The 19,134-nt window shown below is 42.2% G+C and overlaps 1 protein-coding gene across 1 annotated transcript; it reads left to right on the top strand.

Moving 5' to 3' along the window:
* Nucleotides 1–709: 709 nt before the first annotated feature.
* Nucleotides 710–18,982, top strand: LOC121845169 (very long-chain acyl-CoA synthetase-like; the record flags this gene model as incomplete). Its single annotated transcript, XM_042315946.1, has 8 exons — nucleotides 710–1,315; nucleotides 1,612–1,821; nucleotides 2,422–2,580; nucleotides 7,843–7,967; nucleotides 15,705–15,899; nucleotides 17,005–17,095; nucleotides 17,612–17,807; nucleotides 18,880–18,982. Coding segments are annotated over exons 1-8 (1,554 nt in total), but the record flags the coding sequence as incomplete, so codon positions are not given.
* Between the last annotated feature and the right edge of the window lie 152 nt (nucleotides 18,983–19,134).

Raw genomic sequence — 19,134 nt, 5'->3', positions numbered from 1 at the left:
TACTGTCAGCTAGCTAACTGACGTTACGCGTATGATCTTATTATTTGTATCTCAGTTCCATTTGCATTGCTTGTTATAGCCTAACTTTAGCTAGCTAACATTGAACCTGGTTGGTTAGCTACCTGCACTTTGCAAGCGTCCATTTTAATACTGCGACAACTGTTAGCCAGTTAGCTTGTGTTTGACGGCTTTTGTTAGGTCAGAAAGCTCGGATCAACCCTTAAAGAGATTGGTGGAGCTAAAGCTTAAGATGGTGTGAACGATACTGAATGGGTGTAGACAAAGAAGAGCTCTCCAGTAGGTACCAAAATATTCAAGGGCCATTTTCTCAAAAGTGAGGTTACAGTTTTATCAACTTTCAAAGCAGAATTACTTTGCCATTGTTCATTGAATGCAGTGCATGATATACAATTTTGTAGCTCAGTGTCTCTGCTTTTATCCAATGTAAAATGTTGCTACATAAGAACGATTCCAGGCAGTCGGTCACAAATGTTATCTTTGCAGCCATGAGGTGGACCCCTAAATTGTTATGCCTGCGAGGTGGGGGGTCAACCAAATCTTGTGTAGGGCCCCCAAAACGCTAGAAGCGGCTCTGTGTGTGTGGCTCTGTGTGTCTATTTTGAGCTGAAAGAGGGTGTTTAATATGGGATTTCAGAAGAAAGAATGAAAAACGTGGGCCTCCTGCACTATTAAATACCCAATGCCACGCCCTCACTTGAAAAAAAAACATGTTTAGAGTTAAGGCAAAGACAATACTGTACGCTGCCTGCAAAGACAATACTGTACGTTGTGAATCTACAATTCACCCAGAAGCATAGGAGCTCGACGTTGTGCTCAACAATGTACTTGGTTTCTATCCTTTTTGCCAGTTTGGCCATCACACCGCTAGTTCTTAAAACGTTCTTCCCTTACTTCTGGAAAGATGCATTATACTTCGCGAACTTGGTTCGTATTTTTCTGAAGCTTGTTTTACGGAGGAGGAGAAAACCGTTATTTTTGGTTTTGGACCGATTTTTGGAGCAGTCGGTCACGCATGCCGACAGACCGTTCATCGTGTTTGAAAATAAAACCTATTCGTATCTGGACACGGACAGAAGAAGCAACAAAATAGCCAATGCTTTACAGAGGCACTCGAAGCTGCGACCGGGGGATACCGTGGCTCTTTTTATGGGAAACGAACCTGCCTTCATCTTCACCTGGCTGGCCCTGGCCAAACTGGGATGTCCCGTAGCGTTTCTCAACCATAATATCAGATCTAGATCTCTGCTGCACTGCTTCAACTGTTGCAGCGCCAAGCTGCTCATAGCAGCCGAAGGTAAGTGACCACTACCACTGGTTCAGTAGGCAGAGAAACTCATCCCGAGGCTAATTCCTCATAGGCAGAAGTGTCTGGTTGAGATTACTACATTATGACAATAGGTAATAGTTTATCAGAGACATGCACAACCAGACTGATGGAATGAAAAAGACAAACGTGTGTCATAGCCTATTGGAACACAAATGATAATGATAATCAAACGATCATTCAATCACATGGTGGGCAAAAGCATTAAAAACATTTCTCTGCAGTCCAGTTTTGATGAAATATTGAATATTGAGTTGTTTTCTCAGAGCTGCAGGAAGCGGTGGAGGAGGTGCTTCCATCCCTGAGGGAGCAGGGTGTGTGTGTCTACCTGATGACTAAACAGTGTGACACACCTGGCGTGGAGGGGTTCTCTGACCAGGTGGAGGAAGCATCGGACACACCTCTCCCTCAGGCCCTCCGCTCAGACATCACCTTCAAAAGCCCTGCTATCTACATCTACACCTCTGGGACCACAGGTGAGGGGGAGGACGTAGGGGAAGGGAGAGGGAGGGGTACAGAAGCAGCCACTGTATATGACCCCCCCCCCTGTCTTCTGCCTGAAGCAGCCACTGTATATGACCCCCTGTCTTCTGCCTGAAGCAGCCACTGTATATGACCCCCCTTCCTTCTGCCTGAAGCAGCCACTGTATATGAACCCCCCCTGTCTTCTGCCTGAAGCAGCCACTGTATATGAACCCCCCCCTGTCTTCTGCCTGAAGCAGCCACTGTATATGACCCCCTGTCTGACCCCCCCCCTGTCTTCTGCCTGAAGCAGCCACTGTATATGACCCCCTGTCTTCTGCCTGAAGCAGCCACTGTATATGACCCCCCTGTCTTCTGCCTGAAGCAGCCACTGTATATGACCCCCTGCCTGTCTTCTGCCTGATATGACCCCCCTGTCTTCTGCCTGAGCCCACTGTATATGACCCCCTGTCTTCTGCCTGAAGCAGCCACTGTATATGACCCCCCCTCTGTCTTCTGCCTGAAGCAGCCACTGTATATGACCCCCCTGTCTTCTGCCAGGGCCCATTCTACTGCTGTAACTCATCTCTCTCCTCTGACTGTTACTCCTGTAGGTCTGCCTAAAGCAGCAGTGATTACTCAGAACCGGCTGCTGGTAGCCCTGGCCGTGCTGGACTCCACCGGTATCACACCAGGTGATGTCATCTACCTCAACCTGCCCCTCTACCACACTGCCGGCTTCCTCATCGGCTTCATCGGATCTATCGAGACAGGTGACTTTATATAGGATCCATAGAGACAGGTGAGTTTATATAGGATCCATAGAGACAGGTGACTTTATATAGGATCCATAGAGACAGGTGACTTTATATAGGATCCATAGAGACAGGTGAGTTTATATAGGATCCATAGAGACAGGTGAGTTTATATAGGATCCATAGAGACAGGTGACGTTATATAGGATCCATAGAGACAGGTGACTTTATATAGGATCCATAGAGACAGGTGACTTTATATAGGATCCATAGAGACAGGTGACTTTATATAGGATCCATAGAGACAGGTGACGTTATATAGGATCCATAGAGACAGGTGACTTTATATAGGATCCATAGAGACAGGTGACTTTATATAGGATCCATAGAGACAGGTGAGTTTTTATAGGATGCATAGAGACAGGTGAGTTTATATAGGACCTCAATATTACCCCCTACCCACCTACTACCTCAATATTAATCCCATACCCACCTACTACCTCAATATTAACCCCATACCCACTTACTACCTCTATATTATCCCCCTACCCACCTACTACATTAGTTGGGTAGGGGTTAATATTGAGGTATTAGGTAGGTAGGGGGTAATATTGAGGTAGTAGGTGGTTAGGGGTTAATATTGAGGTAGTAGGTGGTTAGGGGTTAATATTGAGGTAGTAGGTGGGTAAGGGGTAATATTGAGGTAGTAGGTGGGTAGGGGGTAATATTGAGGTATTAGGTGGGTAGGGGGTAATAATGAGGTAGTAGGTGGGTAGTGGGTTAATATTGAGGTAGTAGGTAGGTAGGGGGTAATAATGAGGTAGTAGGTGGGTAGTGGGTTAATATTGAGGTAGTAGGTGGGTAGGGGTAATAATGAGGTAGTAGGTAGGTAGGTAGGGTAGGTATATTGAGGTATTAGGTAGGTAGGGGGTAATAATGAGGTAGTAGGTGGGTAGTGGGTTAATATTGAGGTAGTAGGTAGGTAGGGGGTAATATTGTAATAATGAGGTAGTAGGTGGGTAGTGGGTTAATATTGAGGTAGTAGGTAGGTAGGGGTAATAATGAGGTAGTAGGTAGGTAGGGGGGGTAATATTGAGGTAGGGGTAGGTAGGGGGGGGTAATAATGAGGTAGTAGGTGGGTAGGTGGGTTAATATTGAGGTAGTAGGTAGGTAGGGGGTAATAATGAGGTAGTAGGTAGGTAGGGGTAGGTAATATTGAGGTATTAGGTAGGTAGGGGGGTAATAATGAGGTAGTAGGTAGGTAGGGGGTAATAATGAGGTAGTAGGTAGGTAGGGGGTAATAATGTGGCTTGGCCTTTCTCGTTGAAGCCTTTACTTATCCATTTACTCCCCTCCTCCCCCCAATGGGAAATAAAATGAAAGAGGTCTTTGTGAACGTAAACCCGGTAGTCTGAACACAGCCAAAGCCACTGGGTGGAAGTAAACTAAACAGCAAATAGGTTAGTCCGTCCCTTCTTTCTTTTCTCCTCCGCCCCAACTGGCCCCCTTTTCCCTTTATAGTGCACTACTTTTGACCAAGGCCCATGCACTATGTAGGGAATAGGGTGCCATCTGAGATACCAACTCTCTTAGCGAGACCGTTTTCCTGAGTTCTCCAAGTGGGCTATAGTTAATTTGAGTCCTCTGTTTGACCTCAGAGCAGAGCAGAGGTACTAATTGAAGGGATATTTAATCCTGTAGCGAAAACAAAACAGCCTCTTTTGCCTTGTCTGAGAGAACTATGGTTCTGGAATGTCAGGGTTGGTTTAAAGCCAGCCCAGGTTTCCCCACTCACCACTTAACATGACCAGGAAAAGCTCCTGGCTCTAGTTAGAGACTATGTTTAGGGTCCAGAGTTTTCCCTCACCACGTAATCTAACCAGGACAGATTCTAAACAAGGCTCTAGTTATGGTCTAAGGTATAAATGGGGCCTGGAGGTTGCCCAGGGGTTGATTGTAATTGTTCTGGGAAATAATGTTTGATGCTAAACGACTAAAATGTCAAATGAGACAGCAGAGGGAGCACACCCTCATCCACATCGACGGGAGAAGGTGAAAAGCTTCAAGTTTTACACATCACAGACAATCTGAACTTGTCCACCCACACAGACAGTGTGGTGAAGAAGGTGCAACAACACCTCTCCAACCTCAGGAGGCTGAAGAAATTTGTCTTGGCCCCCAGAGCCACGGCCGATTCACTTCACTACCAGCCAGAAGGGCAGGTCAGTACAGGAGCATCAACGCTGAGCTCGAGAGACTGAAAAACAGCTTCTATCTCAAGACCATCAGACTGTTAAATAGTCACCACTATCTGGCTTGTACCCAGTACCCTACCCTGGACTTTAGTCACGGTCACTAGCTGGCTATCATCCGGTTACTCTACCACGCACTTTAGTAATGGAACACTAGGCACTTTAGTAATGGAACACTGGGCACTTTAGTAATGGAACATTGGGCACTAGTAATGGAACACTGGGCACTTTAGTAATGGAACACTGGGCACTTTAGTAATGGAACACTGGGCACTTTAGTAATGGAACACTGGGCACTTTAGTAATGGAACACTGGGCACTTTAGTAATGGAACACTGGGCACTTTAGTAATGGAACACTGGGCACTAGTAATGGAACACTGGGCACTTTAGTAATGAAACACTGGGCACTTTAGTAATGGAACACTGGGCACTAGTAATGGAACACTGGGCACTTTAGTAATGGAACACTGGGCACTTTAGTAATGGAACACTGGGCACTTTAGTAATGGAACACTGGGCACTTTAGTAATGGAACACTGGGCACTTTAGTAATGGAACACTGGGCACTTTAGTAATGGAACACGGGGCACTTTAGTAATGGAACACGGGGCACTTTAGTAATGGAACACGGGGCACTTTAATGTTTACATACTGTTTTACCCACTTCATATGTATATATCTGTTGAATGCATTCAGTTGTACAACTGACTAGGTATCCCCCTTTCCTTTCCCTTATACTGTATTCCAGTTAAGGCCATCCTATTCAACTATTGCTGTACATGTACTATTCTTCAGCAATACTACATATTCTATCCATATACTGTCCATAATGTGTATACACTGCCGGTCAAAAGGTTTAGAACACCTACTCATTCAAGGGGTTTTCTTTATTTTTTTTACTATTTTCTACATTGTATAATAATAGTGAAGACATCAAAACTATAAAATAACACATATGGAAACATGTAGTAACCAAAGAAGTGTTAAACAACTCTAAATATATGATATACTTGAGATTCTTCGAAGTAGCCACCCTTTGCCTTGATGACAGCTTTTCACGCTCTTGGCATTCTCTTAACCAGCTTCACCTGGAATACTTTTCCAACAGTCTTGAAGGAGTTCCCACACACTGTATACTGAGCACTTGTTGGATGCTTTTCCTTCACTCTGTGGTCCAACTCATCCCAAACCATCTCAATTGGTTTGAGGTCAGGTGATTGTGGAGGCCAGGTCATCTGATGGAGAACTGCATCACTCTCCGTCTTTGTCAAATAGCCCTTACACAGCCTGGAGGTGGGTTGGGTCATTGTCCTGTTGAAAAACAAATGATAGTCCTACTAAGCGCAAACCAGATGTGATGGAGTATCGCTGCAGAATGCTGTGGTAGCCATGCTGGTTAAGTGTGCCTTGAATTCTAAATAAATCAATGACAGTGTCACCAGCATAGCACCCCCACACATCACACCTCCTCCCCCATGCTTCACGATGGAAACCACACATGCAGAGATAATCCGTTCACCTACTCTACGTCTCACAAAGACACAGCTGTTGGAACCAAAAATCTCAAATGTGGACTCCTCAGACCAATGGACAGATTTCTACCTGTCTAATGTTCATTGCTCGTGTTTCTTGGCCCAACCAAGTCTCTTCTTCTTCTTGGTGTCCTCTAGTAGTGGTTTATTTGCGGCAATTCGACCATGAAGACTTTATTCACACAGTATCTTCTGAAAAGTTGATGTTGAGATTTTTGTCTGTTACTTGAACTCTGTGAATCATTTATTTGGGTTTGAATTTCTGAGGCTGGTAACTCTAATGAACTCATCCTCTGCAGCAGAGGTAACTCTGGGTCTTCCTTTCCGATGACGGTCCTCGTGAGAGTTTTGATCATAGCGCTTGATAGTATTTGCGACTGCACTTGAAGAAACTTTCAAAGTTCTAGAAATTTTCCTCATTGACTGACCTTCATGTCTTTAAGTAATGATGAACTGTCGTTTCTCTTTGCTTATTTGAGCTGTTCTTGCCATAATATGGACTTGGTATTTTACTAAATAGGGCTATCTTCTGTATACCACCCCCCACAACACAACTGATTGGCTCAAACACATTAAGAAGGAAAGAAATTCGACAAGTGAACTTTTAACAAGGCTCACCTGTTAATTGAAATGCATTCCAGGTGACTACTTCATGAAGCTGGTTGAGAGAATGCCAAGCGTGTGCAAACTGTCACCAAGGCAAAGGGTGGCTATAGATTGTTTAACACTTTTTTTGTTTAGTACATGATTAAATATGTGTTATTTCATAGTTTTGATGTCTTCACTATTATTCTACAATGTAGAAAATTGTAAAAAAAGAAACAAAAACCCCTGAGAAGGTGTGTCCAAACTTACTGTATATATACTCGGGACTCCGACGTTGCTTGTCCTATTATTGATATATTTCTTAATTCCATTCTTTTACTTTTAGATTTGTTTGTATTGTTAGATGTTACTGCACTGTTGGAGCTTGGAACACAAGCATTTCACTACACCCGCCATGACATCTGCTGAAGATGTGCATGTGACCAATAACATTTTATTTGAAATGTCCCGGTCAGGTCACGTGGTTAGGAAAAACTCCAGGCTGATTATGATGCACATGCAGTACCAGCTTAGTACTTTCTTTTGTCCACAAAAAAAAGGCACTTGTTCCTCTAATGGGTGCATATTTAAGGGACATTTAGTACTGAAGTGAATACAACCGGTTCACAGCATATGTGGAAACATTTCTGCTCTCACGGCCATTACAAGGTCATTTATAAGAGCACTGTCCTGCTCGTTCCTGTTCCTGAACTAATACCTGTGCCTGGGTGTTAGGGTTTTTTATGATGATGATGATGATGATGATGATGCACACTGCTGACTTAGCATAACAGTTTTGTCAGCATTTCAGGTCTGCCATTGGTTGATAATGAAGCGATATCACCTGCATGTTCTTAAAACTGATATTTTCATTGTTCCTCTCTCATCTCTTCTATCTGTCCATCCCAGGCTCCACCATCATTCTGAGGAGGAAGTTCTCAGCCTCTCAGTTCTGGGATGATTGCAGGAAGTACAACGTTACGGTGGTCCAGTACATAGGAGAGGTGTTACGCTACCTCTGTAACACACCTAAGGTAAGCAACCTCAGCTGCAAGCTTTATACAAGGTCACCTTCATTTTGTCATTCGTTGTTATTACATAGCATCCTGTCCAGGGGTTTATGACATAGTAGTTGCTATGGTTTTCGCATCCTGTCCAGGGGTTTATGACATAGTAATGACATAGTAGTTGCTATGGTTTTCACATCCTGTCCAGGGGTTTATGACATAGTAATGACATAGTAGTTGCTATGGTCTCTAGCATCCTGTCCACGAGGTTTATGACATAGTAATGACATAGTAGTTGCTATGGTTTCTAGCATCCTGTCCAGGGGGTTTATGACATAGTAATGACGTCGTAGTTGCTATGGTCTCTAGCATCTTGTCCAGGAGGTTCAAATCAAATCAAATCAAATTTTATTTGTCACATACACATGGTTAGCAGATGTTAATGCGAGTGTAGCGAAATGCTTGTGCTTCTAGTTCCGACAATGCAGTAATAACGAACAAGTAATCTAACTAACAATTCCAAAAAAACTACTTCTTATACACAGTGTAAGGGGATAAAGAATATGTACATAAGGATATATGAATGAGTGATGGTGCAGAGCAGCATAGGCAAGATACAGTAGATGATATCGAGTACAGTATATACATATGAGATGAGTATGTAAACCAAGTGGCATAGTTAAAGTGGCTAGTGATACATGTATTACATAAGGATGCAGTCGATGATATAGAGTACAGTATCTACGTATGCATATGAGATGAATAATGTAGGGTAAGTAACATTATATAAGGTAGCATTGTTTAAAGTGGCTAGTGATATATTTACATCATTTCCCATCAATTCCCATGATTAAAGTGGCTGGAGTAGAGTCAGTGTCATTGACAGTGTGTTGGCAGTAGCCACTCAATGTTAGTGGTGGCTGTTTAACAGTCTGATGGCCTTGAGATAGAAGCTGTTTTTCAGTCTCTCGGTCCCAGCTTTGATGCACCTGTACTGACCTCGCCTTCTGGATGACAGCGGGGTGAACAGGCAGTGGCTCGGGTGGTTGATGTCCTTGATGATCTTTATGGCCTTCCTGTAGCATCGGGTGGTGTAGGTGTCCTGGAGGGCAGGTAGTTTGCCCCCGGTGATGCGTTGTGCAGACCTCACTACCCTCTGGAGAGCCTTACGGTTGAGGGCGGTGCAGTTTGCCATACCAGGTGGTGATACAGCCCGCCAGGATGCTCTCGGTTGTGCATCTGTAGAAGTTTCTGAGTGCTTTTGGTGACAAGCCTGGTACATAGTAGTAGTAGTAGCCTGGTACATTACATAGTAATGACATAGTAGTTGCTATGGTTTCTAGCATCCTGTCCAGGGGGTTTATTTGTACAGCAAGCTGCCTCATGCCACATAAGCAGGAGGTATGGACCCTTTCTGGCTCAGAAAAGGCTTACCTCTGGTTTAGGGTATATGACTGATCAGGCATGTTTTCAGCCATGTTTCAGACAAGGATTTGAACGTACTTGACATTATATTTTTGACCCAGGACTGTAGAGTGCACACTAATAGTAACAACATGATGGTAGACCACTGGGCAGCATGCAGGGAGCATGCCGGGGCCATGAGGAACCCATGCCGGGGCCATGAGGAACCCATGCCGGGGCCATGAGGAACCCATGCAGGTAGCATGAGGAACCCATGCAGGGGCCATGAGGAACCCATGCCGGGGCCATGAGGAACCCATGCCGGGGCCATGAGGAACCCATGCCGGGGCCAAGCTGGAATCAATTCCCACATCTCTGGTGTTTTCCATGTGGGGCCAAGCTGGAATCAGACCCCACATCTCTGGTGTTTCAATGCAGGGCCAAGCTGGAATCAGACCCCACATCTCTGGTGTTTCAATGCAGGGCCATGCTGGAATCAGACCCCACATCTCTGGTGTTTCAATGTGGGGCCATGCTGGAATCAGACCCCACAACACTGGTGTTTCAATGTGGGGCCATGCTGGAATCAGACCCCACATCTCTGGTGTTTCAATGTGGGGCCATGCTGGAATCAGACCCCACATCTCTGGTGTTTCAATGTGGGGCCATGCTGGAATCAGACCCCACATCTCTGGTGTTTCAATGCAGGGCCATGCTGGAATCAGACCCCACATCTCTGGTGTTTTCCATGCCGGGGCCAAGCTGGAATCAAACCCCACATCTCTGGTGTTTCCGGCATCTTCCATCGCTAACCCACTGAGCTATGGTGAACCCACATGTTAGACTAGTGTTAGACTAGTGTTAGACTAGTGTTGCAGACTAGTGTTAGACTAGTGTTAGACTAGTGTTACAGACTAGTGTTAGACTAGTGTTACAGACTAGTGTTAGACTAGTGTTAGACTAGTGTTACAGACTGGCGTTACAGACTAGTGTTACAGACTAGTGTTAGACTAGTGTTACAGACTAGTGTTACAGACTAGTGTTAGACTAGTGTTACAGACTGGCATCACAGACTAGTGTTACAGACTAGTGTTACAGACTAGTGTTACAGACTAGTGTTAGACTAGTGTTAGACTAGTGTTAGACTAGTTTTACAGACTGGCGTTACATACTGGTGTTACAGACTCGTGTTACAGACTAGTGTTACAGACAAGTGTTACAGACTAGTGTTAGACTAGTGTTACAGACTAGTGTTAGACTAGTGTTACAGACTAGTCTTACAGACTAGTGTTACAGACTAGTGTTAGACTAGTGTTAGACTAGTGTTACAGACTGGCGTTACAGACTAGTGTTACAGACTAGTGTTAGACTAGTGTTACAGACTAGTGTTACAGACTAGTGTTAGACTAGTGTTACAGACTGGCATCACAGACTAGTGTTACAGACTAGTGTTACAGACTAGTGTTACAGACTAGTGTTAGACTAGTGTTAGACTAGTGTTAGACTAGTTTTACAGACTGGCGTTACATACTGGTGTTACAGACTCGTGTTACAGACTAGTGTTACAGACAAGTGTTACAGACTAGTGTTAGACTAGTGTTACAGACTAGTGTTAGACTAGTGTTACAGACTAGTCTTACAGACTAGTGTTAGACTAGTGTTAGACTAGTGTTAGACTAGTGTTACAGACTGGCGTTACAGACTAGTGTTACAGACTAGTGTTAGACTAGTGTTACAGACTAGTGTTACAGACTAGTGTTAGACTAGTGTTACAGACTAGCATCACAGACTAATGTTACAGACTAGTGTTACAGACTAGTGTTACAGACTAGTGTTAGACTAGTGTTACAGACTGGCGTTACAGACTAGTGTTACAGACTAGTGTTACAGACTAGTGTTAGACTAGTGTTAGACTAGTGTTAGACTAGTTTTACAGACTGGCGTTACAGACTAGTGTTACAGACTAGTGTTACAGACTAGTGTTAGACTAAAGTTACAGACTAGTGTTACAGACTAGTGTTACAGACTAGTGTTACAGACTAGTGTTAGACTAGTGTTACAGACTGGCGTTACAGACTGGCGTTACAGACTGGCGTTACAGACTGGCGTTACAGACTAGTGTTACAGACTGGCGTTACAGACTGGCGTTACAGACTAGTGTTACAGACTAGTGTTACAGACTAGTGTTACAGACTAGTGTTAGACTAGTTTTACAGACTGGCGTTACAGACTGGCATTACAGACTAGTGTTACAGACTAGTGTTACAGACTAGTGTTACAGACTGGCGTTACAGACTGGCGTTAACAGAATAGTGAAATCTAGATTGTTCAAGTCAAGTGATCTTCTTCCCAGTATTCAGACAGATTAAGTTAAGTTATACCCGAGGCAGAGTGTCACAGAGAGCTTTTTCTGCATGTTCAAATACTTTGAAAAGTGTTTTCTGACTGAGCTTTCCTGGAAAGGCTGATGGGCGGGGTTTGGACTTGTTGGACTTGGTTCCATTGCATCAGGCATGTTCAATCAAGCACATCTAAACTATTCAAAAGATTCCAAATACTACTTGAAGCCAGGTGTGGTTTATGCCCAGGCTTTGTGGCGCGAACTGCTCCCTCTGTGTGTCCAATCAGACCGAGACCCTCTCAGCCACTTCTAAATCTCTCCAGCGAGGTTGTTTTACAACCCGGCCACAGCTGTAGCATCAGAAATAGAATCATTAAGATTCCCAGTGTCACCTTACTGTGATGTCACTGACCTGGAATGTTCTAAAGTGATATTTTCAATTGAGTTGGATTGAATCCAGACGATTGATGGAGTTGAAAAGGTCATTGATAGGTTATTGATAGGTTATGTTTCAATCAGGATATTATGATAGTAGACGTTTCTACCTCTTTTTGGAGGTAAAATATGCAGGCAGTTGGGAGATGCCATTTCATGGAAGATGCTTTCACCTTTTATTTTCTGGACTAGGCTACATGCAGACAGTTCTGGACTAGGCTACATGCAGACAGTTCTGGACTAGGCTACATGCAGACAGTTCTGGACTAGGCTACATGCAGACAGTTATGGACTAGGCTACATGCATAAAGTTCTGGACTAGGCTACATGCAGACAGTTTTGGACTAGGCTACATGCAGACAGTTCTGGACTAGGCTACATGCAGACAGTTCTGGACTAGGCTACATGCAGACAGTTTTGGACTAGGCTACATGCAGACAGTTTTGGACTAGGCTACATGCAGACAGTTTTGGACTAGGCTACAGTAGATGCAGACAGTTTTGGACTAGGCTACAGTAGATGCAGACAGTTTTGGACTAGGCTACATGCAGACCGTTTTGGACTAGGCTACATGCAGACAGTTTTGGACTAGGCTACATGCAGACAGTTCTGTCTTCTTCTCAACACCAAATCTCCCAAAAGGACCCTTTCCCCAGAATTCATGTGGAGAGACTTTTATAAGACTCTTCTGACCAGCATCCCGTTGACCCTGCCAACTAGCCCAACCCCTAACCTTAACCCTAACCCAACCCCCAACCCCTAACCTTAACCCTAACCCTAAACCTTTGACCCTCCCAACTAGCCCAACCTCCAACCTTAACCATGAACTAATTGTAACCAATTCAGAAATTAAATATTGGTTTGCACGTCATCCACGTCTCCTTACTTTTTATGGCCGTCATATTTCAGGGCCCTCGAAGGCGTGGCCTGGAGAGCAATGTAAACATTCTGTGTTCCCACCATTGAAACTGAACCCCTCTCCACGTACAGACACACCATGTGACCCTCCCACAGCCTAGTGGTCTACAGCTACATATCAAATGGCAACCAATTCCCTCTATAGTTTCACCAGGGTAACAGTAGTGGACTACAGTATAAAGGGAATAGGTTGCCATTTAGGACATACCCTCGTGGTTCTGATCTGGTGGTCCTCTCAGAATAGCTAGTGGCCTTTACTTAGGAACTCTACCATGTGTAATGACAGTCAGTGGTGGGCTGGGGCTGAGGGCTGACGCTTAGGCTGGGATATATCTGGGTCAGGGAAGGGGAATGTAATCACGTATCACGTATGGCGGGTCATATTTTCAAACCTTTTATTGGATAGTTCAAAATAATGTTAGGTTAGAATGTTATGGAACGTTAGGTTAGAATGTTATGGAACGTTAGGTTAGAATGTTATAGAACGTTAGGTTAGAATGTTATAGAATGTTAGGTTAGAATGTTATGGAACGTTAGGTTAGAATTTTATAGAACATTAGGTTAGAATGTTATAGAATGTTAGGTTAGAATGTAATAGAATGTTAGGTTAGAATGTTACAGAATGTTAGGTTAGAATGTAATAGAACGTTAGGTTAGAATGTTATAGAATGTTAGGTTAGAATGTTATGGAACGTTAGGTTAGAATTTTATAGAACATTAGGTTAGAATGTTATAGAATGTTAGGTTAGAATGTTACAGAATGTTAGGTTAGAATGTAATAGAATGTTAGGTTAGAATGTTATAGAATGTTATAGAACGTTAACGTTAGGTTAGAAGATGTTATAGCACGTTAGGTTAGAATGTTATAGAACGTAGATTAGAATGTAATAGAATGTTAGGTTAGAATGTAATAGAATGTTAGGTTAGAATGTAATAGAATGTTAGGTTAGAATGTTATAGAACATTAGGTTAGAATGTAATAGAATGTTAGGTTAGAATGTTATAGAATGTTAGGTTAGAATGTAATAGAACATTAGGTTAGAATGTAATAGAACATTAGGTTAGAATGTTATAGAATGTTAGGTTAGAATGTTATAGAATGTTAGGTTAGAATGTAATAGAACATTAGGTTAGAATGTTATAGAATGTCAGGTTAGAATGTTATAGAACGTTAGTTTAGAATGTTAGGTTAGAATGTTATAGAACATTAGGTTAGAATGTAATAGAATGTTAGGTTAGAATGTTAGGTTAGAAAGTTATAGAATGTTAGGTTAGAATGTAATAGAATGTTAGGTTAGAATGTTATAGAATGTTAGGTTAGAATGTAATAGAATGTTAGGTTAGAATGTAATAGAACATTAGGTTAGAATGTTATAGAACGTTAGTTTAGAATGTTAGGTTAGAATGTAATAGAATGTTAGGTTAGAATGTTATAGAACATTAGGTTAGAATGTTATAGAATGTTAGGTTAGAATGTAATAGAACATTAGGTTAGAATGTTATAGAATGTCAGGTTAGAATGTTATAGAACGTTAGTTTAGAATGTTAGGTTAGAATGTTATAGAACATTAGGTTAGAATGTAATAGAATGTTAGGTTAGAATGTTAGGTTAGAAAGTTATAGAATGTTAGGTTAGAATGTAATAGAATGTTAGGTTAGAATGTTACAGAACCTAATATAATGTTAGCTTACAATGTTAGTTTTCTTTTCACTATATGACTGTACAGACTCCTGTTTCTATGACTGTACAGACTCCTGTTTCTATGACTGTACAGACTCCTGTTTCTATGACTGTACAGACTCCTGTCTCTATGACTGTACAGACTCCTGTTTCTATGACTGTGCAGACTCCTGTCTCTATTGGTAATACACTATATGACTTTACAAACTCCTGTCTCTATGACTGTCTCTAATGGTAATACACTATATGACTGTACAGACTCCTGTTTCTATGACTGTACAGACTCCTGTTTCTATGACTGTACAGACTCCTGTCTCTAATGGTAATACACTATATGACTGTACAGACTCCTGTCTCTATGACTGTACAGACTCCTGTCTCTATGACTGTCTCTAATGGTAATAGACTATATGACTGTACAGACTCCTGTTTCTATGACTGTACAGACTCCTGTTTCTATGACTGTACAGACTCCTTCTCTATGACTGTACAGACTCCTGTCTCTATGACTGTGCAGACTCCTGTCTCTATGACTGTACAGACTCCTGTTTCTATGACTGTACAGACTCCTGTCTCTAATGGTAATACACTCTATGACTGTACAGACTCCTGTCTCTAATGGTAATACACTATATGACTGTACAGACTCCTGTCTCTATGACTGTACAGACTCCTGTCTCTAATGGTAATACACTATATGACTGTACAGACTCCTGTCTCTAATGGTATGACTGTACAGACTCCTGTCTCTAATGGTAATACACTATATGACTGTACAGACTCCTGTCTCTATTGGTAATACACTATATGACTGTACAGACTCCTGTCTCTATATGACTTTTCAAATGAGAATTTGAATTAGAAAATCATTATTGTTCACCAAATGTGTGCATTTGTCTTTGACTTCACAATAACACGATTGACATACAACCAAAATAAAAACATTTAAAAAGATGAATGTTTGTGTTTTCTCCCAACGTTCCAGAGAGACAACGACAGAGAGCACAAAGTCAGGCTGGCCATTGGTAACGGTGTGAGAGCAGAGATATGGAAGGAATTCCTGAACCGCTTTGGCAACATCTACGTGAGGGAGTTTTATGCTTCAACGGAGGGCAATGTGGGATTGATCAACTACACCGGGAAGATAGGAGCTATCGGACGAGTCAACTACCTGCACCGGGTAAGGACTGACTCCAGAACAGCCCTGTCTCCTGGGCCTGGATTCATAATGTCTCACTACCTACACCAGGTAAGGACTGACTCCTGAACAGCCCTGTCTCCTGGGCCTGGATTCATAATGTCTCACTACCTACACCAGGTAAGGACTGACTCCTGAACAGCCCTGTCTCCTGGGCCCGGATTCATAATGTCTCACTACCTACACCAGGTAAGGACTGACTCCTGAACAGCCCTGTCTCCTGGGCCTGGATTCATAATGTCTCACAGAGTGAAGATCTAGGACTGAGGTCCCCCCCTGTTCACGGGCCTTATTCATTATGATCTACACCAGGCAAAACTGGATCCTAGAACAGCCCTGTCTACTCTGGGACACTGGATTCATATGACTCAAGGGCCCTGAAGATCTGACTCCTAACAGCCCTGGGTTGGGGACAAATCCATTTAATGTTCAGTTACTGAATTGAAATGGAATTGACTCCAACTCCCTGTCTCCTGGGCCCGGATTCATGCTTCACTCTACATTTACATGCCATTTGAATCATTTAGAAGACTCACAGTTAGTACATTTATCTTAACATAGCTAGATACTTATATTTGTATTAAATTAGTAAAACTTATACTTCTACATTGAGACATTTTACTAAGGGGATCCGAAGATCATCAACTGAAATGCTGGGTTTTGTCATAGGATGTCCTTTGTCTCTTATAGAATCTGAAATGGAATTGATGTCTCCACTGTCTCTTATAGAATCTGTTTCACCATGTTCTGACATGATGTTGAATCTTTAGAAGACTGTTTCACAGTTCTGAGTACATTTATCTTATAGAAGCTGTTCCACCATATTTGTATTAAATGATGTCTATACTGTCTCTTATATTGGATCTTTTACCTGATCAGGGTTGGGATCATGAACATCAACTGAAATGCTGTTTCACTATGTTCTGATCATGATGTCTCTCTTATAGAAGCTGTTCCACCATGTTCTGATCATGATGTCTCTCCTGTCTCTTACAGAATCTGTTTCACTATGTTCTGATCATGATGTCTCTCTTATAGAATCTGTTTCACTATGTTCTGATCACGATGCCTTTCCTGTCTCTTATAGAAGCTGTTTCCTTATGCTCTGATTAAATACGACACAGAGAGAGATGAACCAATCAGAGACTCTACCGGACTGTGTGTAGAAGCTCCTAAAGGTGAGATGCTCTTTCATAGGTGTTTTAGTATTGGCCTTTAGGGTAGCCTAGTGGTTAGAGCGTTGGACTAGTAACTGGAAGGTTGCAAGTTCAAACCCCTGAGCTGACAAGGTACAAATCTGTCGTTCTGCCCTGAACAGGCAGTTAACCCCACTGTTCCTAGACCGTCATTGAAAATAAGAATTTGTTCTTAACTTACTTGCCTGGTTAAATAAAGGTAACAAAAAAAACAGTGAGGTTTACTGTGGACACATTCTGGTGTACAATAATGACATGAAAATCACACACATCTCAATGTACATTATGCTATTCATGTGTGGGTGTTTGGCCCGTTCCCTAAGGAAGAGACAGGACTGTTGGTGTGTGTGTGTGTGTGTGTGTGTGTGTCTTCCCCTGAAGATGAAACAGGACTGTTGGTGTGGGTATACATTATGGTGTGTGTGTGTGTGTGTGTGTGTGTGTGTGTGTGTGTGTGTGTGTGTGTGTGTGTGTGTGTGTGTGTGTGTCTTCCCGAAGATGAAACAGGACTGTTGGTGTGCAAGATCACAGACATCGCTCCTTTTGTTGGATACGCTAGCAGCCAGCAGACAGAGAAGAAGAGACTGAGAGACGTGTTTCAGAAAGGAGATCTGTACTTTAACAGTGGAGACCTGCTGAAGATAGGCCGGGACAACTTTATTTACTTTCAGGATCGAGTCGGAGATACATTCAGGTACGTATTCTGACCTACAGTATGGCATTCCAAATATATGGAAACATATTATATTATATTTAGTTGACTTGTATTGACCCCTACAGGTGGAAGGGAGAGAACATATTATATTATATTTAGTTGAGTTGTATTGACCCCTACAGGCGGAAGGGAGAGAACATATTATATTATATTTAGTTGACTTGTATTGACCCCTACAGGTGGAAGGAAGATAATATATTATATTTAGTTGAGTTGTATTGACCCCTACAGGTGGAAGGAAGATAATATATTATATTTAGTTGAGTTGTATTGACCCCTACAGGTGGAAGGGAGAGAACATATTATATTATATTTAGTTGAGCTTTATTGACCCCTACAGGTGGAAGGAAGATAATATATTATATTTAGTTGAGTTGAATTGTCCTTACAGGTGGAAGGGAGAAAACATATTATATTATATTTTGTTGACTTGTATTGAACCATACAGGCGGAAGGGAGAGAATCTATTATATTTAGTTGAGTTGAATTGACCCCTACAGGTGGAAGGGAGAGAACATATTATATTATATTTAGTTGAGCTTTATTGACCCCTACAGGTGGAAGGGAGAGAACATATTATATTATATTTAGTTGAGTTGTATTGACCCCTACAGGCGGAAGGGAGAGAACATATTATATTATATTTAGTTGACTTGTATTGACCCCTACAGGTGGAAGGAAGATAATATATTATATTTAGTTGAGTTGTATTGACCCCTACAGGTGGAAGGAAGATAATATATTATATTTAGTTGAGTTGTATTGACCCCTACAGGTGGAAGGGAGAGAACATATTATATTATATTTAGTTGAGCTTTATTGACCCCTACAGGTGGAAGGAAGATAATATATTATATTTAGTTGAGTTGAATTGTCCTTACAGGTGGAAGGGAGAAAACATATTATATTATATTTTGTTGACTTGTATTGAACCATACAGGCGGAAGGGAGAGAATCTATTATATTTAGTTGAGTTGAATTGTCCTTACGTACAGGTGGAAGGGAGAAACATATTATATTATATTTAGTTGAGCTTTATTGACCCCTACAGGTGGAAAGGAGAGAATGTGGCCACAACTGAAGTAGCTGACATCCTCACCCTGATAGACTTTGTCCAAGAGGCAAATGTCTACGGTGTTCAAGTACCAGGTAAATCTAACCCTAACCTTAATCCAAGTACCAGGTAAATCTAACCCTAACCTTAATCCAAGTACCAGGTAAATCTAACCCTGACCTTAATCCAAGTACCAGGTATATCTAACCCTAACCTTAATCCAAGTACCAGGTAAATCTAACCCTAACCTTA

This window comes from Oncorhynchus tshawytscha, unplaced genomic scaffold (assembly GCF_018296145.1).
Source record: "Oncorhynchus tshawytscha isolate Ot180627B unplaced genomic scaffold, Otsh_v2.0 Un_contig_1101_pilon_pilon, whole genome shotgun sequence".
In the NCBI taxonomy this organism is placed as follows: Eukaryota; Metazoa; Chordata; class Actinopteri; order Salmoniformes; family Salmonidae; genus Oncorhynchus; species Oncorhynchus tshawytscha.
Note: the sequence above shows the minus strand (reverse complement) of the source record. Positions and strands in the feature narration are given on the sequence as shown.